Raw genomic sequence first — 20,133 nt, 5'->3', positions numbered from 1 at the left:
AAAGGAATATACGTGAGACGCTGAATCACCTGTTAGCTGATTTGCAACCATTTGTTCAATTGCTTTTGGTTTCCAAAAGCAAAACATAAAATAGCGTCACCAACTCAAAACGCTGAAGTCCACTAAAGATTCTGCTTAGTACACTACAGTAAAAAGTAGTCATGGTGATAATATACTGTATGGAGAATATAGTCTTTCATTAAAAATGAGATCAATGTGACTTTAATGAAAGTATGTAGGTCACTTATTGTGAGTTCCAGCATTCGTTTGTGAATAACTATTGAAGCTTCATGTGATAGAGACAACTTACTCATTTTTCATACTTTACACAGTCGTCACTATTACACCAGTGATGACAGAGGACGTCCAGTACTGTTGGTCCGCTGGGATGGGGTCTCATGCAGAAGTCAAGCATTCCACCTCAGTTCTGACACATTCTGAGATCACATGGCCAAAGCTGTCAAATGAACAGCATATTGACACACATTGTGGTTGAAGAATTTGGATTGTTTCATTCCTGAAACATTTGAATGGAATTTTAGTTACTTTAATAAGCTTTGTGATTGCGAGTGCTCAGTTTTGGAAATGTTTAGAGCAATACACACGTTTATTGAAGAGTGATGCCAAAAAATACATCGCAAACCATGTTTATTGTTGAAACTAACTCGCATATGAACTATGGACTCCGTGTTGTATCAAATCCTCCCCTCCCCCAAACCCCATTGGAAGTATGTAAGCACCTACAGTAATTTCAGCTGGAAATCTGACAATCTTACCAAATACATCTAAGGACCCTAAAGCTATAATCATAGCAGCAGTTGTTTTTTTATAGTTTCTTCTCGCTGAAATTATGATTTTTTAAATAAACACATTTTTATAATGTTCAATATAATTCAAATACAAGCCGCATCATCAGATGCTCATCTGTTGTCTTTATTTATAGATTTATCCCAGAGTAGTCCAAACCCTTAAACTTTTTTGATAATGATGCTCTGGGTTAGTTTATAGCAAGGAAAGGTAAGTATAAATATGATATGTATTTCTATAATCATGGAACCCCCAAACACAGAGGATGCCTACCCGATAAAAACAAAGTGAGACCTCGGACCTCCTTTCCTCTATTCATATTCTTGACTGCTCCCCCGTCATGCATAAGCCGTGGGAAATGTCCTATTGGGCAATTCAACTGTGCTGAAATAGTGGGATTATAACAGAGTCTTATTAAGCGAAATGTACATATTTCTTCATCTCTTTTCTAAAATTACAGTTTCAACAATATAGAGTCCAAGTCTTATATCTATTCTAATATATGTTTCATGCCACTTTTCCAAGTTTTAATATCATTTACTGAGTAAATAACTAAATATCACTGTAAAAACTGTTGCTGTTGTTATGCAGCTAGTTGCCACTAACTGTAAGATTAATATTAAGAAAATGTATTGGCAACGGTTTGTTCAAAGATAAATGAACATTTAACATTGACAAATCTTTATCTTTACAGAAATAAACTATAAAATATCTCATGTAAAGGATTCTGGGAACCAGAAATCCTCATCAACCTTTCCCAGATTTTTTTGCTAATTTTGGTACCCAGAATGCTTTGCATGAGGTTGTTATTGTATAGTTTTTTTCTGTAAACTTGTTAATGTTTAATGTTAATTTATCTTTGAACAAACTGTTGCGAGTAAATTACAGAAAGTAAGTACAGTAAGTTACTGGCGAATTCAGATATTTTTTACAGAGCAGCATTTATTTTAGTCTTTTCCCAACTGTCCTCAACTTTTTTCGTAGCTGTCTGTCCTGTAATATTTTAAGCACATCCAGTTCCTAAATGCACTAGACCGTCTGCTCCAGCTGGCTACAGATGCAGAGAGGTCAAAGGTGCTTGTATTGAGCTTCCCTAATAATACTTCATTCGTCCAATAGCCAAAAGCATCCAGAGACCATGATATCACACGGTATTTGATATTTGCAACCGTTGCATTGTGTGGGTTTAAAGTGTAAAGTCTCATTTATACTGCCATTAATTGAATCCTTGTGATCCACAGAGATCTGCACTGCTGTTAAAACGAATTGAAGAGGCATGCGTTTTACCCTTGCGCAAGCCTGCAAAGAAAAGAGATACCACTTGGTGGTCTATTAAGATGATGCATGGGCCACACGAGGATCATTTACATCAGGAACCTAAAATGAAATGTCCACTCATAAAAGAAATGTGCTTTGGTTCCATAAAGAAACTTTAACATCTGTAGAACCTTTCTGTATTACAAAGGGAAACAAGGTTCCTCAGATTATAAAAAAGTAAGAAAGAGATGGTTCTTCAAAGAACCTTTGGCTGAATTGTTCTTCTTCTTTGTGGAACCAATAATGGTTATTATGGCACCGTTGTGAAGGACATTTTAAGCAGCTTTATTTTTAAGAGTGTAGTAATTCTGCTTCATGTCTGTTAAAACGTCTTTAACTTGCCAAAAAACGTTCATTTTTAATGAATTGTCCAAAGAGCAAATCTCTGTTTTTCTTTTCCATGTGTCCCCACATATGAGCGACAGGCAGTCCAAACTCTTCACACTGGATATGTTCCAGATATTGGCTCATGATTTAAAACTCCAGTCTCCGGACATGTGGGAAGGATACTGTTCGCTACCATTCATTAAGACTGACCCAAAAATAACAAGCTGTGCTTCTGTACTGATAACATACTTAAGACTGTAAGTCTTTCATGTAAGTGTTTTCAAACCCACCATGGTCACCAGGTCTGCCAATGTTTAACAAGTGTTTTTCATCATCAGACGGGTGCCAGATGTGATTTATTCTTTGGTATGTAAATACCTGTGCCACGGTTAAAAGTGGGCCACATTACATAACCATTGTATATGTCTGAAAATGTGGCATTAGAGCCTAAACTGAAGACGATTCCAAAGAGACAATTCAATATATTCAAGTCTGCATCAACTTACCACAATTTTGTCTTCTATTGCGTCTAAATATAAGTGACCACAAGAATCCCTCTGTCTATTCATACTATTTTCAGACGTTCAGTGTAAATTCAGTGCAAAAGGATGCTGGAAAACAATATATCTGTTGAACTCCAGATTTCTGAATCGGACCAGGCCAAAGGAATTATAAGGAGACACAGATTGTGAAGAGTTGGCAGGGAAGGGGTTAGATCCATGGGGGGTGGTTCGCATTTTTTGTTGAGGCACTCATGTTTTGTATTTGCTCATTTGTTCACATTCCTTTAAAAAGAGGTGGAGATACATGGATGAGGACGGACTGTAGCTAAAAAAATCCCTCCTTGGCACATCCATCGTTCCAAACAGATGCACAAGTCCACTCTCCCCTACTCACGCCAGGCTCATATAGGACAAGAGAGAACGAAAGGAATGAATCAGAGTTGTGGCGTAGACTTTTTTCGTTTTTGTCTTTCGCTTGACCGGTCTTTTCTATATAAACTGCTTTACAAAGGTCAAGATGGCCACTGAGCATATTTATAACCAGACAGAACAATTGAGAGGGAGGTTTAAATATCCCTCTGGTTTTCCTGTGAAAATGATCCACGTTTGTATTAAATGTATTCAGGGCTCTGTTTTTTCAATCCAGGTTCCTCAGGAAGAGGTCAAGAAAGGGGGCTTAAAATCAGTAAGGAAATGAAAGCATTTATTTAGTTACAGTATCCAATCATTACTCAGCATCCTCAGTGCATTTTGCACCAAGCAAAAAAGTAGATTACCGTTTTGTTTCATTTTACAAATGTTCTTGAATTCTTGCATGACCGCATTTTCATCAGTCTGTTGGTTTTTACTTGTCACATTAAGAGTCGCATTCTTTAACACAAAACGCACGTGAGGCGCCGCGCTAGTTTGCGCCATTGTTTATTTAACTATTTAACAGCGCCGTGTCAAAAGCAGCAACCCGGTGAACACCAGTGTCCAACAAGCTCATGCAAATGCAACCATTTTTTAAAACATGACTTTTATCCTACGTTTGAGAAGATGCCAGTGATGCAGTCATCAAGAGGCTTTTGTTTCATGTTCTAAAACATTTTATCTATGCCTTTATGTTGCAGTTAGAATGGACTAAAAAACTAAATACGTTTACAAGCTAAAAGGTAGAAAAACATATATAAACATGTTTGCATTCCGTTATTACCACAGTTTTAAGCGTTCAATGGTGTCTCACATTGTCCCACATGCACGGATTACCTGTCCCACATTTGGTTTGTTGGGTGGTGGTCACCCTTTGGAATCCCGACAAAACGGTCTCATGTGATAAAAAATGTCTAGTTTATTAAGCATTATTTTATTGCTGTAGTGTAAATTCGTTTGTAATTTAATTTCTGGTTAAATGTTTTCGTGGTAAATAATCCCAGCATCTAAACACGGCACAAAGGAATAACCCTTTATTCCAGTGTATATGGAAGCTAATCATTATGGACTAGGGGAAGAGCTGATGTTGGGTAGATGGGTGTTTGATGTAGTTGTTTAGACTGGACCTTGCCAAAAATGTAATCAGGTTGGTCCAATGCCATGCATGTAATGATCTTGGAGCTAAAATGAGACCCCAGGTTATTTTTATATTGCACTTCTATTTGTAACACTTTGACACTTTATGCATCAAATCCTCCATGCAATCCATGGCTATCAACATGTAACTAATGGATTCCACGGATGGCTGTGACGTTTTTATAACACTGACACATTCCAACGACTCAAAGAATGAACGTGAACATACAGTTCTCCAGAGGTGCGAGCAGCTTCTCTCAGGGCGCGGATGTTAAACGCCTCTCTGCGGACACCCCAGAGCCCCTTTTTACAGTATCTACGGAGGGGCCACGGACAGGCATAACCCGACGATGTATTCCAGATCAGGAATTTGATGTATTTCTGTTTCACATCATTTCTCTGGAATGTTGCGCTTGTGCAAAAGGCCCCAAACCGGAGCTGATGGATTCAAGGAAGTTTTAAAGAGGAATGATGGGATGCAGGCGCTGCTGGGGAGCGGGGCGCATCCGGAGCGCTTTGTGACCTCTATCTCGTTGCGTAAAGAGACGCCAGGCAGCTCGGCATGAACGCCGTGCATCTGGATTGCACATTTTCCAAGCCTGTTTTTTGCTCTCCGTCACTCACGTAGTATGCAGATATTTCCACAATTATTGTTAAATAAGTACTTGTTTTTAAAGGTCATTGAAAAGACATCTCAAATCTGATCCAAGTGTGGAGCGGTGATAAGTGAGGTCCGTGCAAGGTCGGAAATCGATTAGGCTTTAGATGCACGAATATGGGTTGCGATATTGCAAATTAGTCTTAGATTATTCTGCAGTTGTTCTCATTTATTTAAACTTTTTTCTGGACGTGCATGGATTTGCAGGAATGCGGAGAATCGCTCGTCTGCATCATTTAATGACGTCTTTGCTGGAGTGTTGCAATCGACCAAAGGGTCGTAGTTGAAATAAATAATGCTCTTATCATCAACTATCCGACTGCACGCAGGGACCGGGTTAAAGTAATTAGACAAAATATTTCAACATGAAACTTTCGTTTTGGACAACGGGTCCATGGCTATGAATAGGCTTACATCACGTGCTTACCATTAAAAATACGTTTATTCAACTGTATTGTTAATAGTGTTATAACCGACAAAAAAAAAAGATTTACGCGTATTTAGAAATAAGCTTACACCTCACTGTAGCGTATCTAATAAAGTAACTACAGCTGTGTGTTCGGTCCATTTTCTTTTTTATTCGGAATTAGCATGTAGTGTTCCAGTATAGCCTACAAATTTTATGGAGACAAGATTAAAGGTTTGCCCACCTTAAAACACTTAACAGTAAACACACATAGATGTAATACCTTCATATTTCGGAGAGTTCTGTGATATTTTTTTCACTTCGTTTTACATTTTTAGATTTGACTGTATTGAATCTTCAGTGTCATGTCACGTGAATAATTGTGCACCACTAACACCGTGTCCACACCGGACGCGACATGACAACCTGCTTGTTCTTAATGGGTTTGTCTCGCCACGCCGCATCCAGTGAGTAGAAAATATAAAACGATACTGGGTTCGAATGCCTTTCTAAAGTCTTTTGTGGTGCCGTGTAATGTGAACAAACACGCACCACTGACACCATGTCTACACCGGACGCCACATGTGGGATGCGACATGACAACCTGCTTGTTCTTAATGGGTTTGTCGCATCCAGTCTGGCCAAAATGCTAAATTATAATGGGTTCTAATGCGTTTCTAATGTCTTTTGTCATGTCGCGTTGCGCCGTCCGCGTCCGGTGTAGACACGGCGTTTCATTTTTTTTATTCTTCTTTTGGATTGTCAATTTTTTTTTACGGATTTCTTTCTTCTTTTTAATATCCACATAAAATAAAATAAATGCATTTTACTGTTTTTACAGATGTTTAATGTATTTTTTCAATGCAGTCAAAAATTGCAAAAAAACAGAAAGAGATCGCAAATTTACAAGAAAAAACGGGGAAATGTTATTTAGAAAATTAAGAAATTTGAATTTTTTTGGGATTTTAACAAGATTTCTTTTTTATAAATACGTTCAAAAACTACTACACAATTACAGAAAAAGACAACAAATCTACAAGAAAAAAGGGGGAAACTATTTTGTATATATCCTTATATCCTACAGGGGAAAACATATTTTGGGTATATTTCAGTTTACAGCTATGAATCAATCACAGTTTGAATCTTGTTTCAATTACTTCAAACTCTTCACTTATTACAGAGCAAATCATGTTCATTGAAAAAAAATCTTCCCCATTGAGAATTAAAACTGTATCTTTACTCCACCAGTTCAGAACTAAATTTGCTTGTTGACTATTTAGACTACGAGCAATTTTCAATCATTTATAGACAGAAATAGTTTATGGAAACTGTGAGTGTATCAGGAATCCAATTATCATATCCTCAGAGGACTGAGAGGTGGTCAACCCTTTAATAGCCTCATGTCACGCTTGATCAGGAACACATTTATGCACACTCCAGTTCAAAGAATTGTATCAAAGTACAGTTCTCCACTTGACATTGACTTTCAGAAACCACAAAAGCTGATAACATGTGTTGTCTATCATATCTTTAGAGATTGGCTTAAAATATCTTAAAATATTCAATGAATAAGCTTTGTGCACCATTTGCATTGTTCGCCATATGTCATTAGGCTTCAATGTTTTTAAAATGAAGACCATTATTAGTCACAAGCAAAGAAATCTATAGTTAATATTCATAATAATAGGCCTACACTATTTACATCTTTCTGGTAATAACCATGTGTCTCTTTAATGAAAAAGAATGTCTAAACACTGCCGAATCAATGATTTGTTTGGTGTTTTAGAGACACCTAGTGGCCAGTTACTAATAACGCTACTAGCTCGCACCTTTGTGCTGAATAAAAGGACTCCGCAGTGATAGGTGTGTGCGAGAGAGGTTTGAATTAATTTACAAAATAAATAATAACAAGTATGAAATAATGCCTTTTTATTGAATCATACACAATGGAGTCTTATATCTGGTCGTAAGTTAAAAAAACAGCAATTTGGTACAATGTTCTTCATGACTGAAACTTTTCAGGAACACACAGATACATAGTTTTGTTAAAACACAATTTGTTAATAACTTAATTTACATTACAAGTATTACTTAATACTGCAATTGTGTCTTTCTGGTGAGAAACGTAATTTTACAGTAAGATAGCATCTGATAAAACAATTACAAAAATGTCAATGTTCTGTATAAAGTAAAAAATTATATAAATTATATATATACACAAAAATGTCTTTCATTAGTCCGTTTTGTGCAGTGTTTTCAACTTCAATGAATGTGAAATGTTTTGATTCTTTTTAAAACTGTTGAAGATGTTAATTTATGTCAATGTATGATGTGGATTAAAGGTTTAACATAAATTTTAATTATTATACTTGGTTATTTATTAACCTTATTGTGTATATTTGACAATAATACAGTTTAAATCATCTTTAAAATCTCATGAACTATGGGTACAAAAACATCTGCCATTATTACCATTGGTGAAAATGCACCTAAATGAACACATTCCCACAATGTAAAACGTCTTACAAAAATGTCAAATGTATAAAATCACTTCAATGTCATGGCAAAATGACACTGGAATGTGACAGTGTAGACTGGAATGGAAGGAGATGTGATATTTTTGATCAGGCCAGACTTAACTTCACCCTATGTAAAGTCATGTAGGCCTACATACACCTACAGTTTTGTTTTTAGTGTGTTTAAAGACCAACCTCGCAGATGCTGTGTACACATTTCACTAGTGATTCTATCTACTGCAACAATGTATAAACAGGACACTCTGTGTGCACTATTGGGAGGGAGCAGAACGGCTTTTCTTTTCCTGCCAGTCTTTCTCTCTCAGACTCAGTTCTGTCTCTGTGAATGACGCAGGTCCCCAATTTGTGATTCTCTGAGGGAATTTAGGGCCTAAACACAAACGTACAAAACACCAGATCAACATCGGTCTAAAAGATTATTCTAAAAAAGAATGGGTTGTTTTATTGTGTTGAAATTCTTAAAGGAAAGCATGAAACCACATAAGATCACCTGGTTGAATGAGTCGTATGAGCCCCTCATGTTGGGTCAACTTGTCCTTCCAGCTCTTTGTATTGTTGGCTGCATCTTCAAGTTTCTTCATCACCTCCTGTTGAGGTAAACAAAAATGTGGTTTCATTACACAATTCGGTCACTGGGTGGCGGTCTACACAGCCTCATTAAACACGGTCGTGCAGCTTGTATCTGTCTCTTACCTCATATTGCTCCAGTGCACCATGTCTGTCAGATTCAAGCTGCTGCAACTGCTGCATGGCGGCCTGAAGCGCGCTTTCTTTTGCCAACCTTTCTTGTTCCAGCTCTTGCTTCTCCGCTTGTGTCTGAGAAATGGTCTGCTGTTGATACAGGTGAATCTGCTCCAGCTCTGAACGCTTAGATACCTCCTCTTCCAACAGCCTGCAGCACACAGATGCACATTTGTCATGCCATTCGATTTACTTTTTTTCTGTACCTTGTATTAAACAAGGTAATGAGCGAAAAGGAATGTTGTGTGAGGGAGAGGAAATTATGTTGGATGGCTCAATTGTATAATGTCGCAGACAAGTCTGTGCATGGGATGATTCGATAACACTGTTATGAAGTACAGTGCAAATAAAAAATGAGAGAATTAAGTAACTTAAGTTAGAAAATTTTTAGGGTGTTTAAAGCAACATTGAACCTAAAACAGAGCGAAGCATTTTATACTTTTATTGATGCCAAACTGCATTCGTAAGCCACATGGTAAATGAATGACCTAAAGGAATTCACACTGGTTATCAGTCACTATCGATGTTTCATTGTCTTTTTGGGTATGGTTTTTGTGTAAAGTGATGAGCTGGCGATGGGTCAGCACAAACACAGGAAGAGAACTTGGTTTAAGTAGGGTGAGACAGGGAACAGGAACTGCAGACTTCAACTAACTATCAGACATCCTCGTGTGTTTGTGACGTTACTCACACTTTCCACATGAAAAGGAAACAGATAGCCATATGTGGAATGTCATGATTCTAGGTGTAACATGACCTACTCTATGTCTGTGCGGTCGTGTCTATAGTTTTAAAAACATGGGGAAAAAAATCATAGATGTCAATCATCCTGCATCAAGGCTTGGAAGAAATGACATTTATGAAATCTGTATACAATGGATGTGGCCACTGCATTACAGAATAAATCAATTTATGAGATGATGTTGTTCGCACTGTGTACTATTTCCCAGATCACTTCCAAGGCGCATGTTTTTGTTCTATTTTAAATTAAGTTATTGTGCATTGATGTACATAAAAATGTAAGCTCACCATTGATTGAATCAACACTGATACTTTACGTTGAGCTGTCAAGTCTTATTTCAAAGGTAAAGTCCGTTTGACATCATTTAACTTCAAATCACGCAAAGCTGCTGTCCTTCTGAAACAACGTATCTCCATATTTCGTGAATTCTATTTTTTTAATCAGTATTATTACAAGTCATCCTTTCTGTTTGTGATCTTGATAGAGAGGTTACAGATTGCTGTTTTAAAGGCTCAGATTCTAAAATCCGAAACTATATATATATACATGTTCAAAACAAAAAAACACGGAAGCTTGATGACGCTTTTAAGGAGCATGGAATAATGGGAACTGTGGTCTTCAACTCCGCCACTAATAAACAATCCGAAGTGAATGAGAAACTATGTTATTAGAGACATTCAAGGTCCGGAGGAACAGTAACGGCCTACGCAAATCATGCGAGGCACCTCAGCCAATCGTATAACAGCCTCTGGTCTCCTTTCCAGCATTCTGCTGAAGGTTGAAGGCTTTCCATCTAGTGTCTTTGGTAACGCGAATATGATGCCATTGACAGGCGACTGCCAGACTGGGTCCGTATCACTGGTTAAAATGGCAATTTCCTCATATTTCATCAGATGTTGAAAGTACTCAACTGAACAAAATACATAACACTGGCCTAGTGGTTATTGGATATTTGACTGTGATAAAGTACAATATAAATGATAAATTAGGGTACCTGGCTTGAAGTTTTCTGACGGTTTCCTCATCCTGTCGGGCTTGTCTTTCCTCTTCAAGGGCTTCCTCTAGGCTGTTGTACATGGTTTCTAGTTCATGCACGCGTTGCAGGTATTGCTCTAACTCGGTGGACTTTTGCGCCACCTGTTCTTCCATTTGCTGGCGAACCTGTAACATGCACACAAGAATTAAAGCACAATGGCTGGGCACTAGAATTCCATACAATTCATACAACCACAAAATATTATACATTTGACATTAAACAAAATTGTTAAGCAGGAAAATAAACTGATCACCAAAAAAGAACATGAATTCTATTGTTGAGATGGCGTCACTACACGCTCTCGTTTATCTATTAATGTGAGCACTAAACATTGATATCTCTGTGCGTACAAACATGTCCACATTGTCTGAGAACTATTTTCTGCACACATTAGTGCGTAACTGTAAGCGAATGCGTCCCATTGTGTATAGCACAGTAGAAAGGGGAACTCTTTTTTTAAGTGTACTTCCTGTAACGTTACCAATATGTAGATTTAGAAGTCATCTAGATGGCCACATAACCTAATAGCTAAAAAGCCACCAAGCCCTGGTGCAAAGCAAACAAGTACCATTTTCTCTTTCTCCATTTCTACCCTGTACAGATCCTGTAACTCGTTCTGGGTCTGCAGACGTCTGCACTCCTCTTCTGTGGCGTTGGCTGCAGCGTCCTCCAGTTTCTGTCCAACACAAAATGGATTTGAAAACATTAGATTAATACTTAATGTTAAACAGTGTAATGTTTTTTTAAAGAAGTCGTCAGACCACTTTTTTACGCATTCCGTAGTGCCATCATAATTCAGGTGGTCAATCTGGAATACGGTCAGTAAAACTGTGTCAAACCCACATGGATCAGAGGCATCCAACCAATCAGGGCCTATTCTCAAACTCAACGCAAATAAACCACCGACTCGTCCATCACACCGTTTACAAAAAAGTCACAACTTGTCTTCCTACTGTGGTTTTTTATGCAACAATAAGAATAGTCCTGTTGTTATCAGTCACGATACAAATGTGAATATATACACCTATTGCTCTCCAAGTTAATAGAGAATGTGGCTCGTTTATGCTTAAAACAGCTGAGCACATCTCACCCCTCAATCACTTCTATTTGCTCGTGGTCAGATGACAGCCCCTGTAAATTGCATGTCAACATTGCAGGTCAGTGTGAGTTCCCAGCTGGCCAAGCTGAGTGACAGGGCAGGTATTGTTTCAGCATGGACTCCTCTGGGCTTAGAATGACCCTCACTAGCTCGCTCTCCAGGCACCTATTGTCCCACTCTGTATTAGAGGACGGGGGGAGAAGCCCTGAAACATCAATGGAGGACTGTTCTCCATTCAGACAACAGACACAAGACACAATCGGTTTAAACAATTAGACAGTGTTAACTGGGAATAATCATTATACAGTCTGTACTGTATCAGACTGGTTATTCGGTTTGTTTAACAGAATGTTGTGTAGTGTGTGTGTGGGTTATCTACTGTTGGCCAGATATCAGGGTTTGGAGTTTAATATGGGATATAATGAAAAATCTGTTGTTATTTACACTCCCTCTTTTCGTTTCAAACCTGTATGACTTTCTTTTTCTGCAGAAGATATTGAGAAAAGTGTTGGTAACAGAAAACCGTTGGTCCCCATTGACTTGCACTGGTTTGGTGTCCATCTATACTGTAAATTAGAAGTCAATGGCGACCAACGTTTTTTGGTTACCAACATTTTTCTAAATATCTTTTGTGTTCTGCAGAAAAAGAAAGTCATACAGGACTAAAATGACAACAGGGTGAGTCAATGATGACAGAAGTTTCATTTCATCTATTCCTTGAATACTACAGAAAACTACAGAGTGTCCTTCAAATTTTAGACATGAAGAGTTTCATAAAATTCCATTTGCGCAACATAAAAAATGCTGTTAGGTCCGCCAAAACAGTAATGCTTATTTTACAGATTTAAATCCACCGACTGATCACAAAACTCATTCATCTTAAATCTGGCTAAAGCCTTATTCCACAATATTTAAACAGTCAACCGGAAAAGATTATCAGGATAACGAGAAATGTGAGAAAGGAAGGTTGAGAGGGGTTACACAAGAAGTCAGCATTCTCCAAACACTCAACCCCCTACATTACAACCCTGCCATACCTCTTTACCCTTTCCAGGGTGTGAAACAACACACGCCAGCTAATCTGATTTCAACTTTCTGTACTGGCCATTAGGATAAAGCCAATTTCTTCACAGGTCATGCATAAGGGGGGGGGGATACTTGAAAGCAGAGCTGATAGCTTCAGTAAAACCAGCTGAACATCACTGACCTTTCTCAAGGCCTCCAGCTCTCTCTGTTTGTTCTCATTGGCTGTCTGCAGCTCTCTCATTCTCAGTTCAAGCTCTTCCTGCTCGACCTGTTGCTTCTGCCGCATTTCTCGCCGTTTTTCCCTTGACTCGTAGTGTGGAGCCGGACGGCTGACCCTCATAAGCGTGATACACGTCTGAATAGCTGAGTGGGTTAAATATTATAAACTTCTATATAAATATAGGTTAGGGTTAATAACATAACAAAAATAAGTAGTAGTTAAACATTTGGACACAACTACTCATAAGTTTTTTCACAGTTTTAGAATAAAAGTCATCAGGATAATGAAAGGAACAAACTATTTAAAGTGATAGTCCACCCAAAAATAATTTACACACTTTCGAGTTGTTGCAAAGCTGTATACATTTCTTTGACTACCATAGTAGGAACATTTATTTTATATATATTTTAGTTCTGTTAAACACAAAATAATATATTTTGAAGAATGTAGGAAAGTAAATCATTCTGGGGCAATTTTGACTACCATTGCAATTTTTCCTACTATGGTAGTCAATGGGGTCCAAGAACTGTTTGGTTACAAGCATTCTTCCAAATATCTTTTTCTCTGTGTTCATCCAAAGAAATGTATACAGGTTTGGAACAACTAGAGAGTGAGTAAATAATGACAGAGTTTTCCTTTTTGGGTGAACTGACCCTTTAAATCATATTTGAGCTTTTTTTCCTTCTCAACCCAAAAATTCACACTGAGACAATATATACTGAAGCATCAAATCATAATACTTTAGGTATAAAGGTCTGAAAGCTCACGACAACCAACATTAATTCAAGTGTATTCATATGGTGATGTTTTTTGGCTGTAGAAACCGCATCACAATGAATAATGTGAATAAATCACATCCCACCTTGAATCCACTCTTGTTTTTTCTTCTTATCTGAGGCACTGATCTCATAGCTTTTGTCTGAGCACTTGACGTAGAAAAGGCACTTTTTACCATCCTTATCTGGTAAAGACTGCAGAAGAATGTGTGAGGTCATCAGAAAAGAAAACATGTAAACAAGACGAATGTTGTTTCACCACATTTTAATAATGATACAACTCCGATCTTACCTCAACACAGCAGTTTCCATCTAGCAGAATATCCCCCTTTTTCTCTGTAAGATCTTCACTAACATAATATGAAATTCGATTGGGCTTCAAGAGGAACCATCGTTCGGTCCAGTTCTTCCTTTTGTGACCCTTCTTCATCATGTAGCCCTGTAACAGGTTACAAGAACACGTGTTGACTCATTCATACAGAAAGCACCGCTGATGGGCCCAGCAAACGGAAGCAACTCTCAAATGATCTATGAGTCATTCTGTGTCTGACACACACAAGCTGTTTAAAATCTTTGGATACTCCATTGTGACTCACAAGTTGTTTTCTGTTAAAAAGGAGTAAGCTGCATTAGCCTGTTTGGGTTAAATGGACATTTCACACCATGTAAGTATTACATCCTATCAACTATTGGTTTCCTACGACTAGGTCTTTGTATATCTGTTCCTGTCTGTGTATATGCAGCTGGCCTTGGCACCAATCTCTCTCTCTCTCATTCACAGTCTAAGCAGAGAAAAACAGCGATGCCAGTGTGTTTTATTTATTCTGCTGTCGGATAACCAAAATCCACACAGATATGGAAAAGCAGGTGATATCACTGGTGACACATCTGTAAGTCATTGCATTTCAAGGTTATACGCATATAAAAGCCAAACTGCATACATTGTTAATACGATATTAACATTCCAGGTTTGACCTACTTTGGCTGAGCATGAGGCCTTATATTGGAACAGGATTGGCAACACTGAGACAGAATTTGTGTCACACTTGATTTTTTATTCAAGTACGAGTGTAAATACACAGTATATATTATCCTGGAGACATACTTGTCTTACCTGTTTGAGCACATCCAGAATAAGTTCCTGGAAAACTTCATTGATGCCCATGGAGAGGGTCTGGCGGTCCATGCCTTTACTAAAGTGACCCTTTCCCACCAGTTCGATCAGTTCCCACACGCTCAGACACTGCTGTCTGGTGATCACCTGCATCTTATATTCTTCAAACTTTTCCTCAATCCAGCTGCCACCCATGGCTTCTGTAAGCTTACGAAGAAAGTACTCTATCTAACGGAGAGGACATAAACACATGAATATGTCACATTAATATGTCAATCGCATGTGGCGTCGACGGTTGAAAAAATCTCATGTTGTTCTTGATAATACCACAAAAGAAAACCTTAATTTAACAGAGCAAGCTGGGAACTTCCCTTTTAAGATACTGATCACAAACAGAACCAGAAAGAAAGACAGACCATGGGTGTAAAACAGAAGTTAAAAAAAAGAAGAATATTTATTTTAGATTAACTTGTCATAGGAAATTAGAAATAGGAAATCAACCACGATAAATCAAAAACATTTGAGGAAGTCTTTTGTTAGACAGGAAAATATTGTTGTATATTAAATATATACAATATTGGTTTAATACAACAATTTCGTCTATAATGAATCACCAATATCTGACTTTCACTATCTCTAGAACTACAAATTCATTCATTATTGGATGAACTGTCCCTTTAAGTGGATATCTTAACACTTACTTCACAACGTCTTGTTATACACTCCCTCAGAGCAATAAAAAACCCGACCTAGCTTGTCAAAAATATATGCATGCGAGGGGTTAAAAGGGTCCAGTCCCAAAACTAAATTATTCTCACCTCTTCTGTGACCATGACCAAAGGATATTTGTCATCGGAGAGAAAGTTAAAAATGCACCAGATCTTGAATGCATCATCATCCGAGATAAGCAGGTGGCTTCTGTTGAGGTTTTTTCTGGCAGAGAGAGTCCAGCACATCTTGTTAAAGTCCATTCGGTCAAAGTTGTCCTGAACCTGCAAAACAAATCTCACCATCATCAATACATCATTCTAATAGGAAGATCACAGAAACAACAGAATTACAGAACACGGCGTTCCAAATGTTGTTTACAAGATCAGGAAAGGCCGAAACCTATTCAAGGCACACACAGCACTACAAATAAGACATTTTTCCAGCAGTCCTCAACTAGCGTTCCCATGGATACCTTTAGGAGCATTCTGGGCACAATTTAGCATCCAGTGCTCATCGGACTAGTGCTAAACATTCTGATGGGAAACTGCAAAGCTGAATGGCAAACCTAATCTGTAACGCATCAACCAAACCTGATTAATAAGATGACCAAGTTAGTTTTAGTTAGCTATTCATCAGGAAGATTTTAAATGATAAAGCACCAATAGTTTGTAAGTCTGCCGTAAACAAAGAAAAGATCCAGGTACAGGGAAAATCACTCCCTAAACAAAACTCATTTTTGTCCTCCACCATTTATTACAGTAATTCCTTTATATGAACACATTTACATTATAAGATTAATAAATGCGGTTGTTTGCACATTATGGAACACTGTTAAGATTCACTCCTTACAAACACGTCAAAAAACCAAACCACAAGAAACTGAGCTGCAAGCGTGACCTATCACTGCCCTACACTATTAATAGTCCGAGTGTTTGAAACAAAAGGAGAACTCCCATGCAACAGTGCGTCATCGTAATTCAGCAACACAAGCATGTAAAACAGTCTCGGCGTAAGCATGTTTGTATTGAAATGGCAGCTTCACGAGTATGTGTGGCAGATTTCATCTCTCACTCACACACTCTCATCGTGCCCAGGCTTTATCCTGGAGACTCACAATAGGGGCCTTGTGGAGACCTGAGCGGCCAGTAGAGCCTCTGTTTTACACCAGATGAAGCTCTTCATTTGTATTCAGTGGTGCTCGGGCTCCATCACATTAATAAATAGACCTTATCACGCCTCTGAATAACTGCTTTCTGTAACTGCGAGGACGCAGAAGTCTTATGTTATAGGGTAGGAATCGTTTGGCATGAGCTAGCTAGACGGTGTGGATTCTGACTGCTTGAACTGAATATACTGCAATCAGTTTTTTGTGTGTTATTGTGTTTTATATTCCAAATTCACACAATAAAATAGGCTGCATTTAGATGTATTCACACATTTTCATACATTTATGAAAATGGAATAAATCAAATCAAGTGAATATCACTTGCGCAGTGGTCGAAGTGTTAAAATATTTTAAGGGGGATGGTGTGGTCAAACATTTGACGATTTACAGACGATTCGCATTATAAAATGTATATTATAGTTATTAAAATTGTATTATAAGTAGGATGGTAAGGGGGGATGATGGTTTTACAAAGAGGATGCTTGTTGTCTTTTTTTTAACAAGGTGGGATGGCATCCCCTCGCAAACTGAGACGTGATAATAGCACAGCTATGTAGCACTACCGTTGCCTGTGACAATAGTCAATCATTTTACACAGTCAGATTGTGACCAATCAAAATCAACAAAGACATAAAATATACTGAGATATATTGGCATTGAAGCAAAACCCTATTATTAAATGGGTATAAACATCTTTGTTCCAAATGGATGAATAGTGAGAAAGTTTTTTGGAGGAATGCCTGTTGTAACCAAGCAGTACTTGGCCACCATCGACTACATAGTTACAATGGTAGTAAAAAATTACCCAGAATGGTTTGCATACCTACATTCTTCAAAATATCTTCTATTAAAAGAAATGTAAAAAGCCTTTTTTCCTACACTGTTAGTCAAGGGTGGCCAAGAACTGCTTGGTTACAAGCATTCATCCAGACATCTCAAGAAATGTATACATATTTAGAACAAATTGAGGGTGAGTAAATGAAGACAGAATATCATTTTTGGATGAACTGTGCCTTTAAGATTACCCAATCATTACGATATGTTATTCTTACAAGCTATTGGCAATAAACTGAAGCTGGTAAACAGTCTGCAACATCAATGTACAACATAACCACAACACATTTTTGGAAGAAGTAGATCACAAAGCACTACCCAGTTTTGATACTGTCTCTCTATTTTGGTCTTGTGCTTTTTTCCTCATTTGACATACTTAAAAACAATGCAATGCTGGAATCGTAATAACTGAAAGGGCGAGAAAGATTAAGGTGCATCATTTAGACCCCGAATCTCATCTAGTCTGTCTGCCTGTTTTCATTCATTCATTCTTCGAAGCTCAAACTAAAGAGACACAGAGTGGCCGGAGGTGCCTTGCTTATTTGTGAAAACAAGCGCACACAACAAAGACAATTTTGTTAAAGAGTGATGTCAGGACCGTGCAAAATGCAATAAAGTCTGTTTGTTTCGAGACATAATTAAATCAGTTTTTCCACACCCATACTGACATACCCAAGTGAAGTATTGGAACTTGTTTTCTCCCACTGACCAGAAGTTAAATGACTTGGCTAAGAGTCAGAATGGAGTGCAGGGAAAGGGGAAAGGCGGGTCTCTTGGCAGGGTGGAGTACATATTTGGTTAGTCACACAACCATACGAACGTACAAAAAGTGATTTAGTGGGTAGAAATGTAAATCTTTTTTAAAAGAGTTGGACAGTAAATAGGCTTAAGGTGTAACATTTCTTCCATTCTAGGAATTTGAAGTATTACAGTGTAAAAATGCCAATGCACCAACAATAGTTGCAGTGGGTTTGTGGGAAATTGTGAAACCCGTTTCTTCCCTCATAGATTTCCGTTTGCACAAGAAAATGAGAAATCACAAGGAAAGCAATTCTTCCTTGCTTTCAACATCATTTGTCTTTAAAAACGGAACTCGCAAATTCCCATGCTAAGAAGATTTTCATACCTTTATCTAATCTTAAAAACAGATAAATGCTTCGGTTACATTTTATTGTGCAAGTACTGAGTACTAAAAAGTAACTACATGTACTCACTATAGGGTTAGGATTAGGGTTTGTTACATGCAACTATGCATAATTTATAGTAATTACTGCAGTAAATACATATATCAAGTGTAGCAAGGGCACCGTAAAATAAAGTGCAACAAATGCTTCAGTTCAAATACAAAGTGAAGACCATGACCTTTTAATATTCAAAGAATGAACAGCTAAAAACAACTTGCGGCATTTCAAATGAATGGCTTGTTCACAATATAAAGCCACCAATGTCTCAAAACATTTTCTAAACAATGGTGTGTAGAGTTTATGAAGAAGTATGGAATTAATAAACACAACATCATAGAGAAAAACCAAAAAGGTCTACCTGCAGAAATCTACATTTCCCCCAAGATTACATTTACATATAGTGATTTTGCAGACGCTTTTATCCAAAGCGACTTACCCAGCGCTGACCCACAACCCTGTGCCACATGAAAGCCATGTTTGGACAAAGATGCTCACCTTATCCAGAATGAATCTGTTCAGGTAGGGCATGTATCCCTGATTGGAAACCGGACCTTCATCATCATCTCTAAAGTGTTCCTCTAGTGCTACAGGATCATGAGGGATCTTCATCACCGTGCAGAGGTTATGGGAAAGTACCTAAAATATAACAATAGAAGATTGTGATGGACACTATTAACAAAGTTTGAACGTTTTAGCGAAAGTCCGAAATTCTAGACGTTACATTATTTTCTATATTATCTTTCGTGTGTGTTTAACTCGCGTTGTTTTCTTGTTTCTTGCACAGCTGCTTCAATGCAATGCAAATGATAAAAGTGCAATAAAAATAAAATTGAATTAAAGTATTTCTCACCTTTGTCGTTAATTACCAATTTGGTAGGAAGAAACCCTTGGCGCACGATCAAAATTCATTCTCTCTGCATAAATATGTCTACTGGATAAATGTATAGAGGTCTTTAACAAAGTCACCGTTAGTGAACCTTTTGAAACCTCAAGGAAATGATATAATTGAATACTAAGAATGTTTAAAACAAGCAGCGTAAATATTTTGCAGGTTGCGGTTACATATTAACACTCGCTCTTAACATACAACTCTAACAAGTATGTTCGCTTATGGATTGAACTTGTCATTTCCACGTCTTAACATAAAGTCCTGATGTATTGAAACGACGCCTACATTCCGGTTCCCACATTTATAAGAACAAGTTAACTTAGCTAGAACAAACCTTCAACTGTGATTTAGACACTTTCCCACTTTTATCCACATCCAATGCTGTAAATGCATGCCAAATTGCCTTAAGGAGTTCTTCTCGGAGTCCCATATTTAGAGCTACCGGATTGCTGACTGTCGACGCGCTTGATGTGCGCTGTTTTCTCATGAAGTT

At 37.8% G+C, this 20,133-nt stretch overlaps 1 protein-coding gene across 2 annotated transcripts; it reads right to left on the bottom strand.

Moving 5' to 3' along the window:
- Positions 1–7,479: 7,479 nt before the first annotated feature.
- On the bottom strand, positions 7,480–20,126 carry swap70b (switching B cell complex subunit SWAP70b). Of its 2 annotated transcripts, none has more exons than XM_079465312.1 (12): positions 19,975–20,126; positions 19,247–19,387; positions 15,676–15,849; positions 14,858–15,085; positions 14,036–14,182; positions 13,830–13,938; positions 12,929–13,110; positions 11,191–11,298; positions 10,581–10,747; positions 8,797–8,995; positions 8,594–8,690; positions 7,480–8,473 (listed from the first exon to the last, which is right to left on the bottom strand). In XM_079465312.1, the coding sequence occupies exons 1-12, from the start codon at positions 20,068–20,070 to the stop codon at positions 8,355–8,357; spliced, it is 1,767 nt and encodes a 588-aa protein (XP_079321438.1). In that variant the 5' UTR covers positions 20,071–20,126; the 3' UTR covers positions 7,480–8,354. The 2 variants fall into 2 exon arrangements, with proteins under 2 accessions (XP_079321438.1, XP_079321439.1); XM_079465313.1 differs by lacking the exon at positions 19,975–20,126 and adding an exon at positions 19,602–19,701.
- Positions 20,127–20,133: the final 7 nt, after the last annotated feature.

The sequence above is a fragment of the Barbatula barbatula genome (assembly GCF_947034865.1).
Source record: "Barbatula barbatula genome assembly, chromosome: 10".
Lineage (NCBI taxonomy): Eukaryota > Metazoa > Chordata > Actinopteri > Cypriniformes > Nemacheilidae > Barbatula > Barbatula barbatula.
This window is presented reverse-complemented; position numbering and strand designations above follow the sequence as displayed.